Here is a 22,464-nt window from a genome sequence, read left to right on the forward strand (position 1 = left end):
ACAGCAACAATTTCAATGTCCAAACTTTCTTGAATGAATTTATTTTTCGATATGATGCCCATTAAATCAAAAGAAAAATAACATTATAACATGAAGTGTTATTGATTGAATTTAATCTACAAACCTTACCAAGTAAGGGATTAACATGACTTTAAGAAGAACGATTATTAAACATATATGTACGATCGATTATGGTGCTTATGGGTATAAGGTTTCGTTACAAAACTATTTGATTAATAGCTTGAATCAATGGTTACTTATATTTCAAAATTCTGATCTTATCTACAACGTGACATCCAACCTCAAATCTCAGGAGTTCGAGATCATTTCATAGATCTTTGATCAATCCCAGGATATTCGCATCCATCGCAAATTCGACAATTATGCGCCGGCTTATCTGTGAAAGGAATTTGTATTAAAAACAAAGTAATATTGGTATATCTATCTATAATTAGACTCTTGGTGTCAATTAACTTACCTGGTTTGTAGTGACAGTAACGGAACATCACTTGCAATTTTTCATTTCCATCGTTCTGCTGCAATGGCGTATCGTACTTCGTCTCGTATGTATACCTCACAATACGGTTGTATCTATTTCGAACTGAATTTTTTACTCTCTCGTACTGAAACGCGTAATTTGAATTGTCGGTTCCCCAACCTAATGTTTCAGTCGTGAGATGCATTCCGTATACTTGCTGACAACGTTCGATCTGGGCTCTCCTGGAAAATTGTTATCAGAGGACACTTAATAGCCGCGATCATTACGAGCATTTTTGGCCCAGTACAACTATTCAGAGCCAAGTTTTAGCTTAAGAAATAAAAATGATACATGTTTGGTTGTTACAGATGACCGAAACTTTGAGCGAATGTTTTCATAACAGTTGATACAAACGTACACTTTCAGTTGCATCAATGTTCTGAATTTGAAAGGATTTGGATCAATCAAAAATATTGGGGGATAAGGCGCATTCTTACATCGCTCAAATAATTACAACAAAAAAGATAATTATATTTATCACCGACACCATTGGGTACAAATACGTTCCTCTCTATCTGTCTTATCCCATCTCCGAGTTTCCACCGGGAACTTGTGGTTGCATGTTCTGAATTTAGTCAGGGTCTATAATAAGGTAATTGTCTGGTATTTCAAATATTAGGTATGGTTCTAGTCACGTACTAGATCCTGCTTGAATGAACCGTAATACGAGCCTTTAAAAGAGATGAAACCTTTAAATCATTTTTTCCAAATTTAAGCATGGGTCAAATCATTAATCGCGTTTCAAGAATTGGTTCCGGCAGTGACCTACTTCGCTTTGATTGATCATTGTTTAGTATCGAGTGAGTGGTTAACGCGTGAACGCTTTCTCTAATTAGACACGGGCCAAATTTGACTCGGGCCTGCGCCGTGCAAATTTGGCCCGGGCCAAATCGCGTCCGTGCGATCGCGGCTAATGAATTTCCCGTAAATCTAACGGTTCTGAATCGTCAATACTTACGCGAGTAGATAGAAAGGATGCTCGTTTGGTAGAACAATTGGTTTGTTTACATCACCGTCATTTCTACAGCAGTAACTGATATCTGTAGAATTTGTATTATATACTCCTTCGGGCAATATGCCCCCGATGCTGTTGCGACTGTTAACTAAAGCATCTTTCCATTTTACTGTAGATTCATTAAAACCTACCAAATGATAGTTTTGTTACAGTTAACTTCGAACTTAAGCACCTATCAATTCATCAGTTTGTATTATCTTACCAATCGGACATGATATCCCTTTTTTCAAGATGCAGTATTGTCCCCTTGGCCACGTATACTGGACAGTCGAGTAATATGTGATTGTTTTAACACAAAAAGAACTGTTTACAGAACCTCTCGTAATGGCACCGTTCCAATTACTGTTCATGCTGGCGTTCCATTTGTTCACATATCGGGAAGGGGCGTCTTGGAACCTCCATCCCAGTTTCCATTCAGCTTCCTTTGATGGGCAGCCACCGCTAGCCGCAGGCAGAGCGTACATGCCTCCTGGCCACTTGATCATAAATTTCATTTCCGGATCTTTGAAAATTGAATGATGGTAAGTATGATGATATACACAAGTTCATAATGTTACAAAGCTATTAGCTAATGTCGGGCTGCAACGTAATGGGTACCATTGCAACTGAGATGCGATCTTAGCCCAGCTTATACCACACGATCACACGAGCTTTTTTGCCTACTTTTTTGCCTGCATACTGGCACCCAATTGGGCCCGGCTGTTATGCCCCGCTGGCTCCAACCAAAAACGTCGGATTAGGCCCGAGCCAGAGCACGGGTGAAATTATTGCGTGTTGATTGCTCCTGGATGCGGAAGTGACTCATTTCACTTTTTTCACGGCATTGTTTAGCATCGAGTGAGCGGTTTGCGTGGGAAGCACTCTCTAATTAGGTACGGGCCAAATTTGACTCTGACCCTCATCCGGGCCGATATGGCTCGGGCCAAATCGCCTCCATGTGATCGCGGCTTATGACGGCTTCGTTTGATCTCCAGAGCCCGACTAGCTGGATTATTATGTTATCCCGCCAGTCGCTACAACGTCACTGGCAAGAATTTACCGCAATCAAAACGGCCTAATTCAATGAGCGTTTAGTTTGTCTACGAAAAGACAACATTGATCAAAAGTACAAAACAAAGTATATTAACATATTCAATGAATGCATTCTCATATATTCACGAAGGGATCATTCTTTTTCGAATTTCCCAGTTTATGGAACGTACCTTCTATTACCTTCGCTGATTTATCTTGCATAATTAACTCAGTTGCATTCTCCAGATTCTCACGCAGAGATTGTTTAAAGCTGCTCGATCCACGATACCATTTGTACATCTCTGTTATCGGGGTTAATACCCAACGCACGGGAGCTAATTTACCAGGCGAGCCGATATCGACCTTGCTTTTCAGGTTAAAATTTTGTTTCAGATTTTCGACCGAGTCAAGAGAGCTGCGCATTAAGGTAACTTCTAGAAATGACGCTGATTCTTTTGAATGCAAGCTACTACACATCATCAACGACTGCTTATTCTAGAAATGAAAAATGGATATATTTAAGTGAAATAAAGCAAAAAGTACAAATAAAAAGAACATGGCAAAAGACTTCCGTGCTGTTTCAATTTTCCTTTGCATAAAACCAGCTATGGAGCAACGAAATCGACCAAAATCAGCAAAAAAGCACGCCATATTATTGGCAGTCATCATAAATACGGAAATATGCTTAATTGAAAGACCCCGTACGCTTAAATTCCGCATGCAATTTTCCTCATAACGGCTTAATTGCAAAATGACGATTTGTAGCAATCATGGTATGGCGGGTGTATGGAAAACAACCGCCACCAGATCCTAGTAGTCTTTTAAGTGATGACACATGGGACAATTGAAAATTTCATGTGAAAATAAATGCAACAAGCGTTGATTTACTAACATTTTTGAGGATATAATCCAAAAAAACTAATGATGACAGCGAATAGTCAACGTAGTCCTTGGTGCCAAAATGAATTCCAGTCACAACATGCTAAAATGGAGAATGAATATTTGTTAATGCGAATACATGTTACGAACGCGTTTCCAACATAGTGTCGTTAGAGTACTATACCGTTCCCCATCTTGCAAAAAACAATTTAGCAGTTTTTAGATCGTTGAAATCTGTTTTGATGAGTTCTCTTAAAAATTCATAGGCAAAATCGTCGGTATATTTAGTTCGAAGCCGTGCTTCTCCCATAGGACAAAATCTTCTCCGTTCCGTTAGAAAAAATTCCGATTCCGTAGTTAGGCCCAGAGCTGAAATCAATTGCTAATAGGTTAAACGTTTTTTGACATGAAATAAGAGTTATAAAGCTTCTGCGTTGTATTTTACCTTTACTATCGGCAAATATCTGTGAACTAGTTTTATCGTAATCACCATCTGAAACATTGATATTACGTCGAATGTAAGAAAATGAATTCGGCAAAATTCAACGGGGAAGACCAAATTGTCGTTATTACCCGTCAGAATTATGTCCCGTTTTCTGGCATCCTGATAACCTTTTGGACCAATGATATATCGAGTGTCCTGCTCTGAAATGCAGTTTCTCCTTTCAAAATAACGCACCCGAGACGGCATCCGTCTTAAAGATTAGAAACATTACTAACTCAATATTTTTGCCAGTCTCTGCCATCTGGCGCTTAGATTTTTTTTTGCATGAATCTGGTGTGAAAGTGAGTGTGATCGGTTGTACGAGGGTGGCTTGAAAATCTTATAAACCTCATCATGATCATGATCATGATCATGATCATTATCATGTGTACATAAATCTATTGATAAAATAATCTACATATGCCTATATTTACGAAATCATTCAACATTACCGAGTTTCGTTTGGACCGTGGTACAGGTATCCCATATCGTTATTCGACGCTTGTACTGGAAATATCCGTCGAGTCAATTTCAATCCTGGATCACTATGCCCGAGACTCGGATTACCGATGAATACATCGTACCCCAAACCGAGAGCCGAAATCTCGTACGGGAGAGCAACACCTTCGAGAGCCTCAGCCCCAGCCCCAGCCCCGAAAACTTGTAGAAAAACAAACAGTAACAGCCACGCCGACATCTTCGCTGTTCACCATCAACTTCTGAATATCACACTCGCGCAGTAAAGCTTATATATCCGTCCTGCATCTAGAGCATTTCCTCGTAATATACATGGAAAACTTGTATACATAGAATTACTTCATAGATAACGAAGGCCTCGATTGTGAATGGGTCAAGAGATACATCCGCACTTGAGACAAAACAATGAAACAAGTGGACTTTCTTTAAAAACACAGGAATGATTTATTGGTTTCGTCTGGTTCTGAGATTTTATTGCGCATAACAACAACAGATATTTTTATTAAGCGTGGGATCCGTAATGGTTGTTTTATCGGAACCCTAATGGCCACTTCTCTTCTAAAACGTACGATGGAAAGTTGACAAAAACCTGACAGATTTATTCCTTTCAATAAGGGAAACGCGCGTGGAAAATCGTCTCAGGGTCCGGAACCCTGCCTTTCCATTGAGGCTGCCCTTTTCGTCAATGCAAAGTTTTAGAACCTGCAAATTTGACACTTATTTTCAGATATTGCGTATTTTCCGATTTATTTCTTTGAGAATCTAATACCGAATGGCATTCGCTAGTAGCCAATGACGAAAAATGCCTTTTATTCTTCTAGACCCAGGCCTCCTTAATTTCCTAGATCCACCCCTGTGGGCATAGTGAAAATTGGGTTTAAAAATCCTCCCCTAAGGCCTTTTTAATAGCTTGGTTTACGGGGTAGAACTATTCAAATATCATTTCGGAGGAGGAAATAAGTATTCTAAAAAAATTCCCTCAGTGAGATAAAAATCACCTTTTGAAGGAAGAGGGAAATGTTTGATAGGGTATGTCCAAACAAATGATTCTTGGAAAGTTCGAATTCTGCAAACTGCGATCAAAAAACCTCGCGTTTTTCAATTTTTTCAACATTCAAGCCCCAATATTCTCATTCGGTGGAGGTGAAAAAATGGTTTCTGCTCACTTTTTCACCGAATTCGTTCCACGGACGGGAATAAGAAAAAATAATATTTATTTCTATTTGACTTCTCTTCAAATTTCGGTGGCGGTTCCCGTTAACCAAGCAATTGAAAATGGGCCTAAGCGCTCCTCAATCGATCGATTTTAAGCGTATTCCGAGTAACACGTATTCGAAAAATTTGCTTATTTTCGTATGGGAAGTTAAGTGTACGTACAGAAATGCAAACGTAGAAATATGATAATATCATATATTTTCATCTTTTATGAATGAATAGGACATTTTCTCTTGAAATTATTGATTAACATATCTTGACAAAATCCTTGTCAAACGGTGTGTGAGCGCGTCGGGCGCGAATCTGCCGGCCAAAATGGCAAGTCAGGTTCAGCGATGACAGGGGCATGTCCAACCCATTTGTACTACAGCCAACTCATCTGCGAAGGTCAATGAAGGGTCTGTTCACAAGTACGTAGTATTACTACCATTGACTTCGTTTTAGGGTACATGGTAACATTGGAAATAACTTGAAAATTAATCAATATAACGTCAAGTTGTCTGCTCATTTCATGTTTTCGAGATGGGCCGCCTGGATGCGCCCTTGATTACACCAAGACTTAACTTTCTGGGGCCGGTAAAGCATTATCAACTTTAATTATAATTATGATAATAATAATAATAATAATAATAATAATAATAAATTTATGATGACATTGATATTCAATTTACTCGTCCATTGCTAAAACGTCAACAAAATCTTATCAATTCGAACTTCATTTGTCCAAACCACCAAATATTTTTTCTGATTCAATGCTTTTCAATGATTTCGAGCGAACTACTGCAATTAACCCTGCTTATTTCGTCGGGTCAAAAAAAATAGTCGTCGATTAAGGGATCCGTGGTACATTTCGTCTGCTCAAACAATGAAATGTTAGTCGTCGAATAAACACTATCATCCGTGTACACTGTAGATAAATGAAGAAATCCCACACTTCGAATTAAATTATACGATAGATGTTAATATTGTGGTTTCAAAAATAATAAATTCTATCGTATAATTTAATTCGAAGTGTGGCATTTCTTCATTTTACTAAAAGTTTGTATTGTAATCCCCCGTCGACGATTCACAGTGTCGCGATATTCTCGGAGCAACCCCCTTCTCGCTAGAGTCAATGTGGATGTGTTTTTATTGCGTAATCACAAGTAATTTACCAATTTGGGTTAGTCAGCGGTGTACAAGAACACCGTTTCAAGATGGCGGCTATGTAGAGGGAGCCATGGGAAAATACAATAAGAACAGAACATTTCCACCGCATACAACACGGGCCGAAAGCATCCGTAGTATCACTGGTATCAGTGGTATCGGGGAAGCAGTAGTATCACCGGTCTCCAGAAGGATCGGTCAGTATCACTGGTAACAGTGGTATCGGGGTATCAGTAGTATCACCGGTCTCCAGAAGGATCGGGCAGTATAACTGGTAACAGTGGTATCGGGGTAGCAGTAGTATCACCGGTCTCCAGAAGGATCGGGCAGTATCACTGGTATCAGTGGTATCGGGGTAGCAGTAGTATCACCGGTCTCCAGAAGGATCGGGCAGTATCACTGGTATCAGTGGTATCGGGGTAGCAGTAGTATTATCGGTCTCGGAGAGGATCGGACAGTATCACTGGTAATAGTGGTATCGGGGTAGCAGTAGTATCACCGGTCTCCAGAAGGATCGGGCAGTATCACTGGTAACAGTGGTATCGGGGTAGCAGTAGTATCATCGGTCTCGGAGAGGATCGGGCAGTATCACTGGTAACAGTGGTATCGGTGTAGCAGTAGTATCACCGGTCTCCAGAAGGATCGGGCAGTATCACTGGTAACAGTGGTATCGGGGTAGCAGTAGTATCATCGGTCTCGGAGAGGATCGGACAGTATCACTGGTAACAGTGGTATCGGGGTAGCAGTAGTATCACCGGTCTCCAGAAGGATCGGGCAGTATCACCGGTAACAGTGGTATCGGGGTAGCAGTAGTATCATCGGTCTCGGAGAGGATCGGGCAGTATCACTGGTAACAGTGGTATCTGGATAGCAGTAGTATCACCGGTCTCGGAGAGGATCGGACAGTATCACTGGTATCAGTGGCATCGGGGTAGCAGAACGTAGTATCATCGGTCTCGGAGACGATCGGACAGTATCACTGGTATCGGTGGTATCGGAGTAGCAGTAGTATCACCGGTCGACAGAAGGATCGGGCAGTATCACTGGTATCAGTGGTATCGGGGTATCAGTAGTATCGCCGGTCTCTAGAAGGATCGGACAGTATCACTGGTATCAGTGGTATCGGGGTAGCAGTAGTATCACCGGTCTCCAGAAGGATCGGGCAGTATCACTGGTAACAGTGGTATCGGGGTAGCAGTAGTATCACCAGTCTCCTGAAGGATCGGGCAGTATCACTGGTAACAGTGGTATCGGGGTAGCAGTAGTATCACCGGTCTCCAGAAGGATCGGGCAGTATCACTGGTAACAGTGGTATCGGGGTAGCAGTAGTATCACCGGTCTCCAGAAGGATCGGTCAGTATCACTGGTAACAGTGGTATCGGGGTAGCAGTAGTATCACCGGTCTCCAGAAGGATCGGGCAGTATCACTGGTAACAGTGGTATCGGTGTGGCAGTAGTATCACCGGTCTCCAGAAGGATCGGGCAGTATCACTGGTATCAGTGGTATCGGGGTAGCAGTAGTATCACCGGTCTCGGAGAGGATCGGACAGTATCACTGGTAACAGTGGTATCGGGGTAGCAGTAGTATCACCGGTCTCCAGAAGGATCGGTCAGTATCACTGGTATCGGTGGTATCGGGGTAGCAGTAGTATCACCGGTCTCGGAGAGGATCGGGCAGTATCACTGGTAACAGTGGTATCGGGGTAGCAGTAGTATCACCAGTCTCCTGAAGGATCGGGCAGTATCACTGGTAACAGTGGTATCGGGGTAACAGTAGTATCATCGGTCTCGGAGAGGATCGGACAGTATCACTGGTAACAGTGGTATCGGGGTAGCAGTAGTATCACCGGTCTCCAGAAGGATCGGGCAGTATTACTGGTAACAGTGGTATCGGGGTAGCAGTAGTATCACCGGTCTCCTGAAGGATCGGGTAGTATCACTGGTAACAGTGGTATCGGGGTAACAGTAGTATCACCGGTCTCCAGAAGGATCGGGCAGTATCACTGGTATCAGTGGTATCGGGGTAGCAGTAGTATCATCGGTCTCGGAGAGGATCGGACAGTATCACTGGTAACAGTGGTATCGGGGTAGCAGTAGTATCACCGGTCTCCAGAAGGATCGGTCAGTATCACTGGTATCGGTGGTATCGGGGTAGCAGTAGTATCATCGGTCTCGGAGAGGATCGGACAGTATCACTGGTAACAGTGGTATCGGGGTAGCAGTAGTATCACCGGTCTCCAGAAGGATCGGGCAGTATCACTGGTAACAGTGGTATCGGGGTAGCAGTAGTATCACCGGTCTCCAGAAGGATCGGGCAGTATCACTGGTAACAGTGGTATCGGGGTAGCAGTAGTATCATCGGTCTCGGGAGAGGATCGGGCAGTATCACTGGTAACAGTGGTATCGGGGTAGCAGTAGTATCATCGGTCTCGGGAGAGGATCGGGCAGTATCACTGGTAACAGTGGTATCGGGGTAGCAGTAGTATCACCGGTCTCCAGAAGGATCGGGCAGTATCACTGGTAACAGTGGTATCGGGGTAGCAGTAGTATCATCGGTCTCGGGAAAGGATCGGGCAGTATCATTTAACGGTGAACGATTCTTCCGGCTCATATTGTGTATCATCTACTATTCTGACTTCACAATGTTTCACCTTAAATAACATTATTCGGGTGTACATGCATTAATGAAGACAAGATTAATTTCAAATACTGTTTCCTAAAATCCTAGCCATAATCTTTGACTCATTCACAAACATCATCGAAGATGAGATATTAGGATGATTGTTGACAAATGGTCAGGACAGTCATGTACATATTAACTTTAAGATACACTGATATAGTAAAAAATGCTGAGAGAACATAAGAAAATAAGAGTAGATGAAATGACAAAACTATTGAAAATAATTGAGATTGAAAAAAAAACGAGTGAAGAAAAAAAAGAAATATTGATAACTGAATGGTCTTCTGGATATCATTAGTACAATGAAATTGTATTAATTTCAGCCATGCGATTCTCGATATCCAAATTTTGACACGACAACCAATCATTGATCAAGTATGAATGGGAGGTAGCGTTACCGTTAGGTACGAACGGATTACATTTACCGTTTCAATTAGTCCTGGCCGACACCGTTTTCACGAGCGTCGATCGTTCGGTTCTGGATAGTATATATTTTCGCGGCGGCTTCAGCGTGCGATGCGTCGCTCGGCCGACATCCGGCGACGGCTCGTTCTTCGGAGTCCCGATAAAAAGCCGTCCGGTCGTCGTCAGTCGCGAAAACGGCGTCTGCCAGTCGGCGATCGTTTCCGGGCACCGATACGGCCTTCAAGGTTATTCGTTCGTCGCTACGATGAAATACGTGGAGCCGAACGACGCGATTCATCCGAACAGGATACATATCAAAATCGAGATTCCTCACCAAGACGGCATGATTCCGCTTATATCGACGTTTCCGATTCATAATATGCGATTGTTGCTGTCAGATTCGATCTATCAACGCCAGCATACGTGTTCGAATTTCGTCGACGTCGGAGGAGAATTTCGCGGAGACGGATTTATCGACGACGACCGGACGAACGCCGAGGACGCGACAAAACGCGGCATTTTATTCGACGAAAACATTCGAGAGGAAAAGTCGCTGAAACTTTACCGGACACTGGATTTGAAATCGTGCGCGTGGGCGTTCGAGGCTTGGTATCACATGACCGATTTGATCGACATGTGCGGAGGCTCTCGGTCTTGTCGGATTTTCAAATGCGGAAACGCGGCAAAACATTTCTAACATTTCGCGTGCCTCTATACGTGTCTTACATCTACGCGTCAGCGCCCTCTAGCTGGGCGTCTTTGGAGCATCGTACGACGATGGAGTTTTCGTTTTTCTATGATACGGTTCTGTGGCGATCGGGACTAGAAGCCGATGGTCGTCTCGGTGGACGACTGCAGGTTCTGCGAGTTGCTACGAATCCAGATGGAAACCTCGTGATTGAATTCAGTACAGAAACTAGATTCAGATGTCGGTATCAACAGGTCCTGCCTTATCCAGGGCTGTACTACTTAGCATTTGAATGTTGTGGGGGTGGGGGGGGGGGGGCAAACAAACCCGAGAAAAGGGCAGCTACCTAGTCAAAAATCGATATACCGATTCTTCTGATTAACCTAACAAAAACTGGTAAGGCCTATTATAGTCCAATGTCACTACAATTACATAAGTGATTCTACATGAAATTTCTATTGGATATAACAATGATATCTGCAAAAAGATATTTGCACTTTTCCAAAATTTCTAGGGGGCAACTGCCCTGCCCCTTGCCCCGGTTATGTACGGCTTGTACTTAATGAAACGGATGAAATGGGCTTTACTACAAAAAAGTAGTCACCATTTCTGAAAAGATGCCTTCCTAAGATATCATATTATCTAAATCAATAACTTCGAGATTTCTTCAATAATTCAAAATCATTTCGAAAAAGTATAGCATCTTCGAAACAACTTCTACATTGTGTTTCTGAACTTACTCTTCGTTTGTTTCAGGGCAGTTTGTCTTGAATCATTACACATTCCCCGGTTATAAAAGTCGAGTGAATCCGCCACCTAATTTACCGGTGACTTTCGATTTGGCTTTAGTTTGGAGTCAGCCGACATACGCCGGACCCGATCAATTATGGAGGGCAACGAGTTCGTACAGTTTGAAGGTATTCGCCGCAAAGCGATTTAGAATGATTTGATTTCGGCATCGATTCATACTTCGTTTCTGTTTCTTATACAGGATTATTCGGGTGTTTACGAGATCGAATTGATACCGTGTTTAGTGTTACCTCGGCAGCATTACACAACCGTAGATATCGTTGATAGTCAGTGCGTCGCCAAACAACCTCAAAAGTAAGTCTTTATAGCATCTCGGAGAAATTAGTCTATCCCCTAGGAAACGATGTTCAGCACAGCCCGACTATGCCGAACAGTAGCAAATACACAAGCTGTGTGCCTCTTGCGATTGGCCACTACATGATTGACAGCGACGTGCATTGTCTGATAAAAATGAACTGCGTGCGTCCACCATTCAGTCCGATACTCCAAGTTTGCACAAAATTCTAAATATCGACCATATAGTTTAGGATCCTAGGACAAATTCCCCCGGACAATTACCGCCGGACAATTCCCCCTGGACAATTGCCCCCAGGGTAATTGCCCCCCCCCCCCCGGACAATTGCCCTAAGTAAATCTTAACCCTAAAGTAGCAGCGCAGATACTAACTTCTGATAAATTAGCCTATTAACTTAGAACTAAGTAAATTTAGACTAGCTAACTACAGTTTACAGTTTACAGTTTATTTGACAAACTCAAGGTCTACAAATTAGACAATATGAGTGAAAAATAGAACATTATACAAAATAACATAGCAGCGAATGCCGTGTTTACACAAATATTTTAGCAATTTTACTTATAAAGATACATAAATTATAAAGTGTTCTGATGTTTTTTGTCTGCATAAGGGAGGAGAATTTATACTGGTTTGGATAAATTGAAAATTTTCTCTCAATGTACTTGGTCCTTAAAACGTCGAGGGTTGGACAACATAATATATAATGATATTCGTCCCCTATAGCACTGTTGCAAAGAGGACAGGTCCTGTTTTCTCTGGGTACTTTCATCCATCTACCAGTTTCAATTGGAAGTTTGTGGTTACACGTTCTAAATCTACTTAAACTATATAGCAGGTCATCAGGAATGTCCGACGTGTAAATAAACTCCAGGCTATGATTATCTTTGAATAGAGAGTAATAGTCACCTTTAGGTGATTCCCTTATGGATGCTCTCCATTCTTGGAGGAACTGGTCCATTATTTTTTGTTTTAAAGTAGATTGCAGCCATCTAGTGTTTGGGAAGGATTGATCATCCCATATATTGTTTAAACCTACAGAATACAGAATATCTTTTACATTTCTAATCCATTTGAAATTTGGAGCTATGCCGTTAATGTAAAAAGGTCGCATAACTGATTTATACAGAATGCTAGAGAGTTTGTTCTGAGAACTGACTAAATTAGCCCAAAAGGAGACAATTCTAGATTTAATTACTATAGAAAGGGGGAATCTACCAGTTTCTCCGTACAACATGAACGTTGGTGTACTATTTCGCGCTTTCAGTACGTGTCTCAGAAAACTTAAGTGAACAGACTCAATAGAATCTATGTTAGAGAACCCCCAGACTTCACAGCCATATAATAAGACGGGTACCACCGTCTGATCAAATAGTTTTAACTGACAATCTAGAGGAAGATTTAGACTATAAGTCTTACAGTATAGAGCGTGTAGTGCCTTTTTTGCTTGTGAGACTAGGTATTTCTTAGTCGACAAAAAACCTCTATTTTGATGTAATAATAATCCCAGGTACTTATAGCTGGTAACAACCTCAATATTTTGATTTCCCATGTGGAACTGTTCATTTCCTAAGCCTCTAGAACCAAATATTATAATCTTTGTTTTTCTAGTATTGACCTTTAGTTTCCATACATTGCAGTATTCATGGAAATTATCTAGGTTGCGCTGAAGTTCTTGCGCATTCTGCGCAAAAATTACCGTATCGTCCGCGTAGAATAGAATTACCAAGTTTGCATAAACGATGACATCGTTATGATCGGACAAACTGATCCCATTACTGGCTCTATTATGTAAAAATTCTTCTAAGTCGTTTAAGTACAGGCAGAAAAGAAGCGGTGACATATTTTCACCTTGTCTGACACCTGTCTCACAAGGAAAAAAGGCAGATAGGTTACCATTAGCTTTCACACATGATTTAACATTGTCATACATGTTCTTCACACAGTTAAGTAATTTACCGTTTATACCATTTGTAAGAAGCTTTTGCCATAGTCCGGCTCTCCAGACTGTGTCAAAGGCTTTGGTAAAATCTACGAAAGCACAATATAGTTTCTTCTTCTGAGTTTTAATAACTTCAGCTAAAATATGTAAAATGTAGAGGTTGTCAACTAACTTTAGCTAAATACTTTGTTAAACACTAAAACTCATTCCAATAAATTAGTCACTAATAAGTTGAGGATGGATTTTAAAAGTTTTGATCTGCTAAAGTAACACTAAAACTAATTCAGATAAATCTAGTGATATATGTATTTTGGTGGTGTTAATCCAGATTTAAAAGGATTTACTTCGGTCGGGGGTGGGGGCAATTGTCGAGGGGGAATTGTCCTGATAGGGTCTAGTTTAGTATATATTAAGCGTTTGTTTCCAAAAGATCATCTGGTGTTTGGAATTTTGCACTACAGGTTGTTTTGGCAGCCATTTATGAAGCATTTTTATAGCATTTTGTAGGCTTTCGATAGTGACAACAAACAATCATATGAATTATGTCAAAAATGTTTATTTTCATTCAGATTTACAGTGCCAATATCCTATCAACAAACTTTACAACCAGTTCCTCTTGTCTATTCACTGAACACACTATTCCAAATGCTATGCAGTGAAAGGTTTTTTTCTGCAAGATCCGAGGACCCTGAAAGGAATTGGCTTGGAAGAGTTAGACTACAGGGGCCAGTTTTCACCAGGTTAGTACAATATATTCATCCTTGGTATAGTTGAGGCAATGGATTGACAGTTTTTTGGTCCATTTTCTTTGATTTGCATATAAGCATTTGCAACTCGTGACTTTCTCTAATTGGAAAGCTACAAGAAAAGATCATTACTGTGAAGTCTCTCTGCATCTTCTGTAATATATCTCAACTTGATAATTTTCAGGCGAAACAGTGTACGGCCGCGTACTATGGGATCCGCAGCAAGATCTGAATTCTGCCTATAGATTGACTATAGAAAAAGTTTTTCTATGCACCGGTGGGTAGCGGAATATCGATTCAGAACTTATCAATGTTTGCTCTCAATAAAAGATGTATGTGCTGGTATTTCAATTTTAGGTCGGGAAGGCTACACTCCGATTTATGACCCAACCGGTGAAATGTTTGGTCAGGGGGCACAATACGGCTGCATTCAACCCACATCCAAACTCAGACATCGCTTTCTTATCTTGGTAATTACTAATAGTCATAATTTATAAGTTTAGATACCTTATATGGGGATAATTGATCCAAGCTATTTTTGAGTAATGCATTCAGAGACACAGCAACCCAGGGGAATAGACAAAACTAGCAACAAGGCAGCCGTATATATGGAACAAATATGTTTCCCCGGCCAATAGTACAAAATTTGTTTTAGAATGAAAGTCATTCAAAGTTTTTTCATTTTTGTTGTTGTAGGATAGAGGAAGCCCGCACGTCATCGACGAGGTGTTTAACAATGTTCCGTTTAAGGCTAAATTCAGAGGAAATGTTGAAAAGTTACGATCCATTGAAGCGGTTCCAGGGATGGATGGATTTGTATTCAGTATTGATCCGTTATATAAAGTAATTATCGGTCATTGTTGAATATTTTAACAGAACGATTTTTAAGAATTTATTTTTTTCCGTGGTCCAAATCAATACAGATCAAAGTTATTCATCCATGTTCATTCATTCATCTTAAAAAAGAAACACTAAGAAACTATATTTTACATGCTAAGAAACATTTTATCTGGTTTTCATTCATTTTTTGTGGCAAAATTTAGATTCTATCTACCGGTACATTTAGTTAGATTTCATCGAGACTATCTTAACCATCTTAATTACCAGAATTTACTGTTTTCTAAATGCAGGCAAGTTCGGGACAGCGATGGCATCTTCAAGTCATCTATCTTATCACTTCTGCTGATAAACTCACGCGATACAAACGAGATACCGCCATCATACCAACAACGGAGATTAAAAACTCAACGAGACTGAAAAGTCGCGAGTCGACTGAAATTTTGGAAGAGATCGATTCGTCAATTCCGTATATTACTAGCAGCCCGAACCGTAAAGGGACAAATATGAAATTATTGAATCTCAGACAATCTCAAAATAAACACCGCGATGAAAAAAATCGCGAAACGTTTTCGTCAACAATCGTTATACCTCAACGGATTTTATTACCGTTAGCAATTTGTGCTTGTTTGATATTGTTGATTTTTGCGGGTTGCACCGCCGAGATTTTTGTCGCGCGGAATAGGACTAATTCTGATCGTCGACGAACTTTGCCGGTTGTCGGAACAGCAGCAGCAGCAGATGATGATGAACCGGTAGAAGATGGAAATCCGTTGTCATGACAATGGTGAAAAACCCGCTTTTCGAGATAAAGTTACGTTGGAAACTATGGAATTTTATGAATGATTTATGATGTCAGTGAATTAGATTTTTTTAGGTACAGAATGGGTATGTATTTATCTCCGCTTGAACTTGATACCGACCTTGGAGTAATCAGTCTCCAAGTTGACCAACTGTAGTAATACCACTCAATTTGTTCATTTGATACCTTCTATTTCGCCGACAATCAACTCCTTGGTCAACTTGTTGAAATAATTACAGTTCCAGCACTACCGAATAAACCAGCTATATATGTAAAGTTGTAATGTTTTATCAGTTATCCAAATTCATTTATCAGTTGACCAAATGAATGCCTGTATAAGATTTTGCGGTATGAGTGTGTAATTGATTCAGCCCCCAAAATCTGATTGCTCTATTGCTTTACGGGTGGTTTCAAACCATATGAGAACAATTTGTCTGGTTGTAACAAAAGATGTAACGTCGTTAAGCAATTAATGTATTTTTTGCAAAGCTTCAAATTTGTTTCTTCATAAAACGAGATGTTTGGTATGCTATTTGTGTATGTCTATGTTTATGTGCTGCCAGTTTTCATCAAATATTAAACCAGATCCTTCAAAATATTTCTCTTCTATTTTAGTTTTTACTTCATTATAACACTTATCTAATTTATCATCTATATGTTGTTTAGATATAATATGTTGTGAATTTGAATTTATATTATATATTGGTTTATCTTCAGATTTTATAAATTTAACTTTTGATGAAATACTTATTTTAGGATATTCAACATCAGTTATTATTTCTATTATATCTTTCATATTTTCTAAATGTTTTTTATTTTCTTCTAATGTTTTTCCTTTATGAAATTTAAACTCGATAGCTGCTGGACCAATATCACTTTTAAATGCTTCGGTTATCTCTATATCTTTTTTATTATCTAATGAATTAATATAATTTCTTACATCTTCCATGTATGGTCTTTTATTGTTTAATTTATTTCTTATTCTTTTAATTGTCTTATGTTTCTTATCATTGTCATTATCAAAATAATCTTCACCTAAAATATCATTATTCATATTTCTAATATGACCTTTAGATTTTAAATGTTCTTTATAATATCTTTTATCACTGAATGATTGATTACATGTATCACATTTGTATGTTTCTTTTTCATTCTTTAATTCATCTAATTTAGTTTCTAATATATAATCTTTATATTCTAGTTTCAATTTATTCTCTAAATGTGTTTTAGTTTTATTGTGTCTTGCTTTTTGGGATTTATCTATATTGATTTTACATGTTGAACAGTAGTACTTAATTGCTTCCATTTTAATACTAAATTTTTTTTTTTAATTGATTTTAGAAGTTCAACTATTTAAATATGTATTATTTCAATCACACTTTACTAACACTTTTAATGTTTAAAAATCTAACTCATACAAATATAAATATTGAAATAATGTTTAAAATATATCTATATATCTATTCTATAAGAGCTCGTACTCTCGTACTCTGGCTTGAAAGCCTACTTTTCTAATTACTTATATATGTTATTCATTTATATTTTATTCATATACATGAATATTTTAAGAGTAATAGGGGTTTAGTTGTTCTAGGTTAAAGGTTGAATGGTCGAGTTCATTAAAAACAAATATTAAAAGTAATTTAAAACTATAATATATTTTCATAGTCGTGTGTATTTTAGTTAAATAATAGAATAATTATTATTATTTGAATATATTTGATTATATGAATTTGTGTATTGTAAATAAATCAATTGGTATGCTTTTAAGATTTAAATTATTAATATCTTAGAATAAATATTTAGTTATAATATAAAATACACATGGCTATGAAAATATATTATAGTTTTAAATTACTTTTAATATTTGTTTTTAATAAGCTCGACCGTTCGACCTTTGATCTAGAACAACTAAACCCCTATTACTCATGTATATTTAATTCTTTTCAATTCGATTAAACGTTATTCATTAACACTGGTTATAGTAACAGTCGTATATGTATTAGACAATTCATACTGGTCTGCATCTTGAGATGATTGCTCGTGGGTTTATCGAGGGTTGACTGTATATCATTTAACATGCGTGATGAATACATCCGGTGTTTGTGGAATCTGTTTGAATACTCGTCGTACGGAACTAGGTTCTTTTATACGGGAATAATTTTTTTTCACTTTCAATTACTATTACCATGATATCATTTCCCCAATTAAAACAAAGATACGTATTCGTAAATCCTTACGTTTAGTTTTGACATGTTAACCCTTTGTTAACCAAGCACATTCCTAGTGGGCAAAAAATTACTCAATTCATTTTCTGAACGTGTTAAGATACTAATAGTCCATAATTATAGTTATTTTAATTGCTGCCTCTGTTTGACCTAGTTTTTAAAAATGTTGCAAATTCGCAACATTGGTAAAATAAGAAAAGTTTCCATAAACCTGACAAGAAAATGTTTTCAGATTTATTCTTCTGATTTTAAAGAACATAGTTTCTTCTAATAAAAACTTACAAAATATTGTGATTTAGTCTTTAAACATAGCATTTTGAACAACCATTTATGGCGTAACCACCTGGGCATAGTCTACCCCTCTGGTGAATCCCGATATGGTCAGCCCATGATCTAAGAAATCATATCTAACATCATCATGTAATAGGGGGTTTATAACAGATTCTACAACATTGGTTGATAATGGACAAATATTAATAATAAGAGTACCAACCGAGCCCAAAAATGTTGTTGCAAATTCGCAACCTAGGTTAACATAGGGTTAACTTTTTGTCTATCGTCCTGTCACCATACGCGGCAGTTTAGAGCCTAAATTGGCAACCACCTGAGAAGTCACAAAACGTTCACAAAAGTCACATTCGACCCCGAAGGATGAACAACAAGTATTTCCATATAACATCTTTCTTTGGCGACATAACTTGAATTAGACCCTGGATCTTCCCCTGATGGCAAAAGTGAATTTTACTACAAGGGATATAGTTGAGATAGAAAATCAAATTATGATCTCACCATTCTCCCTGTTCGGAGTGAATTTAGAGTGAATGGATACCGTGGAATTTAAACTCTCAACATGCATGAATTGTGTCCAATTTAGCCAATTTCCATTTCGTCAAAATACATGTATATGAATTTTCAGTTGTATTCAGGTCTTAACTTAATTCATAGAATATTTGTTTTATTCTGTAAACATTCTAACTGCCGCGTATAGACCATAGAACTGTGAAGACAAACTGTGAAAATAATTTCTATCCTGGGCAGCAGCAGGGGAAGTAGATTAGAAAATATACGGATATTTTTAACTTTTGATAAACTGTTGAAGCCAGAATGAAGAATCTCTGCACGACATGATCGAGCAGACTGGGCACACTTTTGTCTGGGTTCTGATATGACCAGGTAATGGAAGATGGATTTGAAGAATATTTCAACGACTTTCGAACCGACTGTGACAACTCCCGGTGATTGGTGCGCGTGGACTGTGAAAAACAGACCGTTCAAATGGAACCTACAATTCAGTGTTTACATGTATATTTTCTGTTACGGACCCGTCACGATACTCGGCATCGCTCTGAACGTCGTCACAATTTTAGTGTTAAAGAAAATGAACAATGAAGCGTACTATCTGATACAAGTTTTAGCTATTTTTGATTTATCTTACAGTCTAAGTGTATTCACCATGTACCCTCTACGTACACTGCACATCTATATACATTTAGGAGACGTTCTTTTTCGCAATGATGACTGGTATTACGGTTGGGAATTCATACAAGTCGCTTTAGGCCCGTATCGCATGTTTCAACAAATTCGAAATTGGTGCGTGATTCTTATCAGTTTAGAAAGACTCGTCATAACAATTTTCCCATTGAAATCACGATTATTCTGGACTCGAAAAGTGGTGAATTCTCTGATATTTTTGATTACCGCATACGGCGTTCTCGTTTATTTACCGCATTTGTTACCGGAACGGGGGCTTGAACCAATAGGTTGCATAGAAGGGGGACCAGGCGTGACACTTGTTCGCGAGTCTTATCTCATCAATTCTGCATTAATCAGTAGATGGAATGACTTTGCAGAAGGCTGGGAAGGAACGATATCCAGTATTGTTGTGCCCATGTTTTCATTAATTGTTTTAAACATTATTTTGGTAATCAGTTTGATAATTATCAAATTATCGAGCGGGAAGAAGTTGAATAAGAGCGCTGCCAGTAGTTTAGAGCTGCGAGTTTTACGAATGTCGTTAGCGTTAGTCGCTTCATACATTATTTGTGAATCATCAATTTTCATCGAAAAAATGGGGTATTACAACAAGTTTCAAATCAAAATTCATTTTCCAGGTTTAAATCCTGAAGCATCGTATCTGATATATCGGAAATTAGCTATCGTTCTGACCGTCGTCGATTCCTGTTTAAATTTCTTCGTGTATTGTTTCACTAATAACAAATTCAGACTTGCTGTAAAAATTGTGTCCATTAAATCTACGCTTGGTTAAATCGCTTTCGAACACGTCTAGATGTACATTGTATCGCTAACATATCCATATATCCTTGTTACGGATCCGTCACGATACTCGGCATCGCTCTAAACGCGACTCCACACTGTAAAAAGTAAAACGGTAAATTCCCGTTTTCCCGTAAAGGTGCGGTTTAAAAACGTCTGAGAACGGAGAAGGTCGTCAATTAACGGCGTTTTCCGCTATTATACGGCAATGACCACGTCGTACCTTTCATACGACTTAATTTCAGTCAATATACGGTTTTGGAACCGTCCAATCCGTGAATAGACGTATGAAACCGTTTAAAATCGGTGATGCCGTTGAACAACGTTTTTCGTCCCGACCTAAAATTAGAGAGGGATATGGAACCGTCTATGGACTGTTGTTGCCGGTTTAGCACGGTGTTAAAATCGTCATTTGACGGTTTTTTCGCGTTTCACACCACAATTTCAAAATGGCGGGTACCACTGAGGATGACGGCAAACTTTAAGCAGGTAAATTGCTTTTTAAACCATGATTTATTGTTTGATGCAGTGGAATCATTGAAGCACAATGTGTGTGTATTTGTTTGATACCAAAACGGCCCATGAACTTATCGAAGAAGCTAAGAATAATACAAATTTGGCTTTGCCTGTCGGTTGGACGGTGTCATTTTGATGTCATGATCCTTGGACATTGTTCCTTTGCTATTGTTCACTGTCAAAATGGGAACAAGAAGAATAGGTAGGCCTATACACCTATGCCCAGGATCTTGCAGTTAACCCAGAACTGCCCTTGGGTTAGTGACAATGCTTTCACCAAGACCATCACTGTCGCAGGGTGGCAATTAAATTTAAGATCATGTACTTTTTGCATTTTCTCTGTTACAGTAAAGATCGATAGTTAGCAATACATCATCACGGTTCACGTCACCTCGCGAGTCGTTGGTATATAAATGGCCGACCAGAATCCGGTTGTACCGATAACAAATGACATGAGGCTTCTGTTGGAATTCCCGTTAAATGGACCAATCAGCGAACTTTGGGCGAACAAGGAACTATTTCGCAAGTTGATACATGACGTCATGTGCAAAAGCGCCAGTAATGAAATCACGCGTCGTGAGTCCAGGGGGTGGAAGCGAGTTCGCGGGCGATACAGGACCCCTGGCAGGCGAGGATGCGTGTACCGATACTTCGGTTTGAACTACTATCCAGAAGTAAAAAGATAGCCAGTATTTCATTACGCGTTTCATTGTTCGATACGACCCAGGAGGATGTACTAAATCCAAGGCTGCCTAGCTTGGACATCAACATATGTAATACCAATCAAGTTTATAGAATGGTGGTTCTAAACTATCATACAATCATATATTTCATTCATGGTATTTTGCCATTATGTAAAAAGTTATTTACCCAATCTAGCATCTATATCGAGTTGTACTTAAAATACTTCGAATATTTTCTATGTTATCTGCTTAATTTTTCAAGGCATACATGAGACTTGGTACAGTGTACATGTATTAAGGAAAGTAATCTGCTTCATTTTGATCAAATATAGTGTTTCTGAATAATTACATTTTGAAAAATGAATTTGATGTTGTTGAATCAAACAGTACAGATGGACAGTCGGTGCTGATTATGCTTTAAGCTGGATTTTTTTTAGTGCTAAGTTTCAAACCAAAGTAGCCAAAGCTTTACTTTATTTTATCCCATGTATAATAGTTTTAAAGAATAATTTGTTAAGAGCCAATTTTTTCTCTATCAAATAATTATGTACCTATAATTAAAGTCGTGGATAGTAATCAAATGATATTTTCCTCAGCCAAATATTGATGGATTTTTTACCATATCTTTTGAGACAAGTAATGAGTGCAAATATTAAGATATTGTGCAATTGAGAAATGTGATCTTATGTATATAATTCAATGGGTAGAAACACCTGGAAAATATATTTCCATTATATTACATTTTTTTTAATGTTTTCGTATCTGATTTGATTGAGACAAGATTGCCCTTGCTGCA

The 22,464-nt window shown here is 38.8% G+C and overlaps 3 protein-coding genes across 3 annotated transcripts; 2 read left to right on the forward strand and 1 right to left on the reverse strand.

Moving 5' to 3' along the window:
* Positions 1 to 23: 23 nt before the first annotated feature.
* Positions 24 to 4,719, reverse strand: LOC141900388 (uncharacterized). Its single transcript, XM_074787268.1, has 10 exons — positions 4,380 to 4,719; positions 4,017 to 4,138; positions 3,889 to 3,936; positions 3,628 to 3,812; positions 3,457 to 3,546; positions 2,756 to 3,059; positions 1,756 to 2,055; positions 1,497 to 1,680; positions 479 to 720; positions 24 to 397 (listed from the first exon to the last, which is right to left on the reverse strand). The coding sequence occupies exons 1-10, from the start codon at positions 4,622 to 4,624 to the stop codon at positions 324 to 326; spliced, it is 1,794 nt and encodes a 597-aa protein (XP_074643369.1). The 5' UTR covers positions 4,625 to 4,719; the 3' UTR covers positions 24 to 323.
* Positions 4,720 to 10,861: 6,142 nt separating this feature from the next.
* On the forward strand, positions 10,862 to 16,478 carry LOC141900362 (uncharacterized). The gene is made up of 7 exons (XM_074787221.1): positions 10,862 to 11,455; positions 11,530 to 11,642; positions 14,152 to 14,322; positions 14,513 to 14,605; positions 14,686 to 14,798; positions 15,025 to 15,171; positions 15,459 to 16,478. Exons 5-7 carry the CDS (start codon positions 14,727 to 14,729, stop codon positions 15,945 to 15,947), a joined length of 708 nt encoding a protein of 235 aa, XP_074643322.1. The 5' UTR covers positions 10,862 to 11,455; positions 11,530 to 11,642; positions 14,152 to 14,322; positions 14,513 to 14,605; positions 14,686 to 14,726; the 3' UTR covers positions 15,948 to 16,478.
* A 2,900-nt stretch (positions 16,479 to 19,378) lies between these two features.
* LOC141898882 (uncharacterized) lies at positions 19,379 to 20,461 on the forward strand. The gene has a single exon (XM_074785028.1). It carries the CDS (start codon positions 19,379 to 19,381, stop codon positions 20,459 to 20,461), a length of 1,083 nt encoding a protein of 360 aa, XP_074641129.1.
* Positions 20,462 to 22,464: the final 2,003 nt, after the last annotated feature.

This window comes from Tubulanus polymorphus, chromosome 2 (genome assembly GCF_964204645.1).
Source record: "Tubulanus polymorphus chromosome 2, tnTubPoly1.2, whole genome shotgun sequence".
NCBI lineage: Eukaryota > Metazoa > Nemertea > Palaeonemertea > Tubulaniformes > Tubulanidae > Tubulanus > Tubulanus polymorphus.

What these genes read in the sequence shown, in the direction of transcription:
- LOC141900388 (XM_074787268.1), bottom strand. Translation starts at nt 4,624, where the DNA reads ATGTCGGCGTGGCTGTTACTGTTTGTTTTTCTACAAGTTTTCGGGGCT. An exon ending in CATCCTTTCTATCTACTCGC is followed by an intron (nt 721 to 1,496) that starts GTAAGTATTGAC and finishes ACAATTTTCCAG; the next exon opens with GAGAGCCCAGATCGAACGTT. An exon ending in TTACTGTCACTACAAACCAG is followed by an intron (nt 398 to 478) that starts GTAAGTTAATTG and finishes TTCCTTTCACAG; the next exon opens with ATAAGCCGGCGCATAATTGT.
- LOC141900362 (XM_074787221.1), top strand. Translation starts at nt 14,727, where the DNA reads ATGTTTGGTCAGGGGGCACAATACGGCTGCATTCAACCCACATCCAAA. An exon ending in GACATCGCTTTCTTATCTTG is followed by an intron (nt 14,799 to 15,024) that starts GTAATTACTAAT and finishes TTGTTGTTGTAG; the next exon opens with GATAGAGGAAGCCCGCACGT. An exon ending in GTATTGATCCGTTATATAAA is followed by an intron (nt 15,172 to 15,458) that starts GTAATTATCGGT and finishes TTCTAAATGCAG; the next exon opens with GCAAGTTCGGGACAGCGATG.
- LOC141898882 (XM_074785028.1), top strand. Translation starts at nt 19,379, where the DNA reads ATGGATTTGAAGAATATTTCAACGACTTTCGAACCGACTGTGACAACT.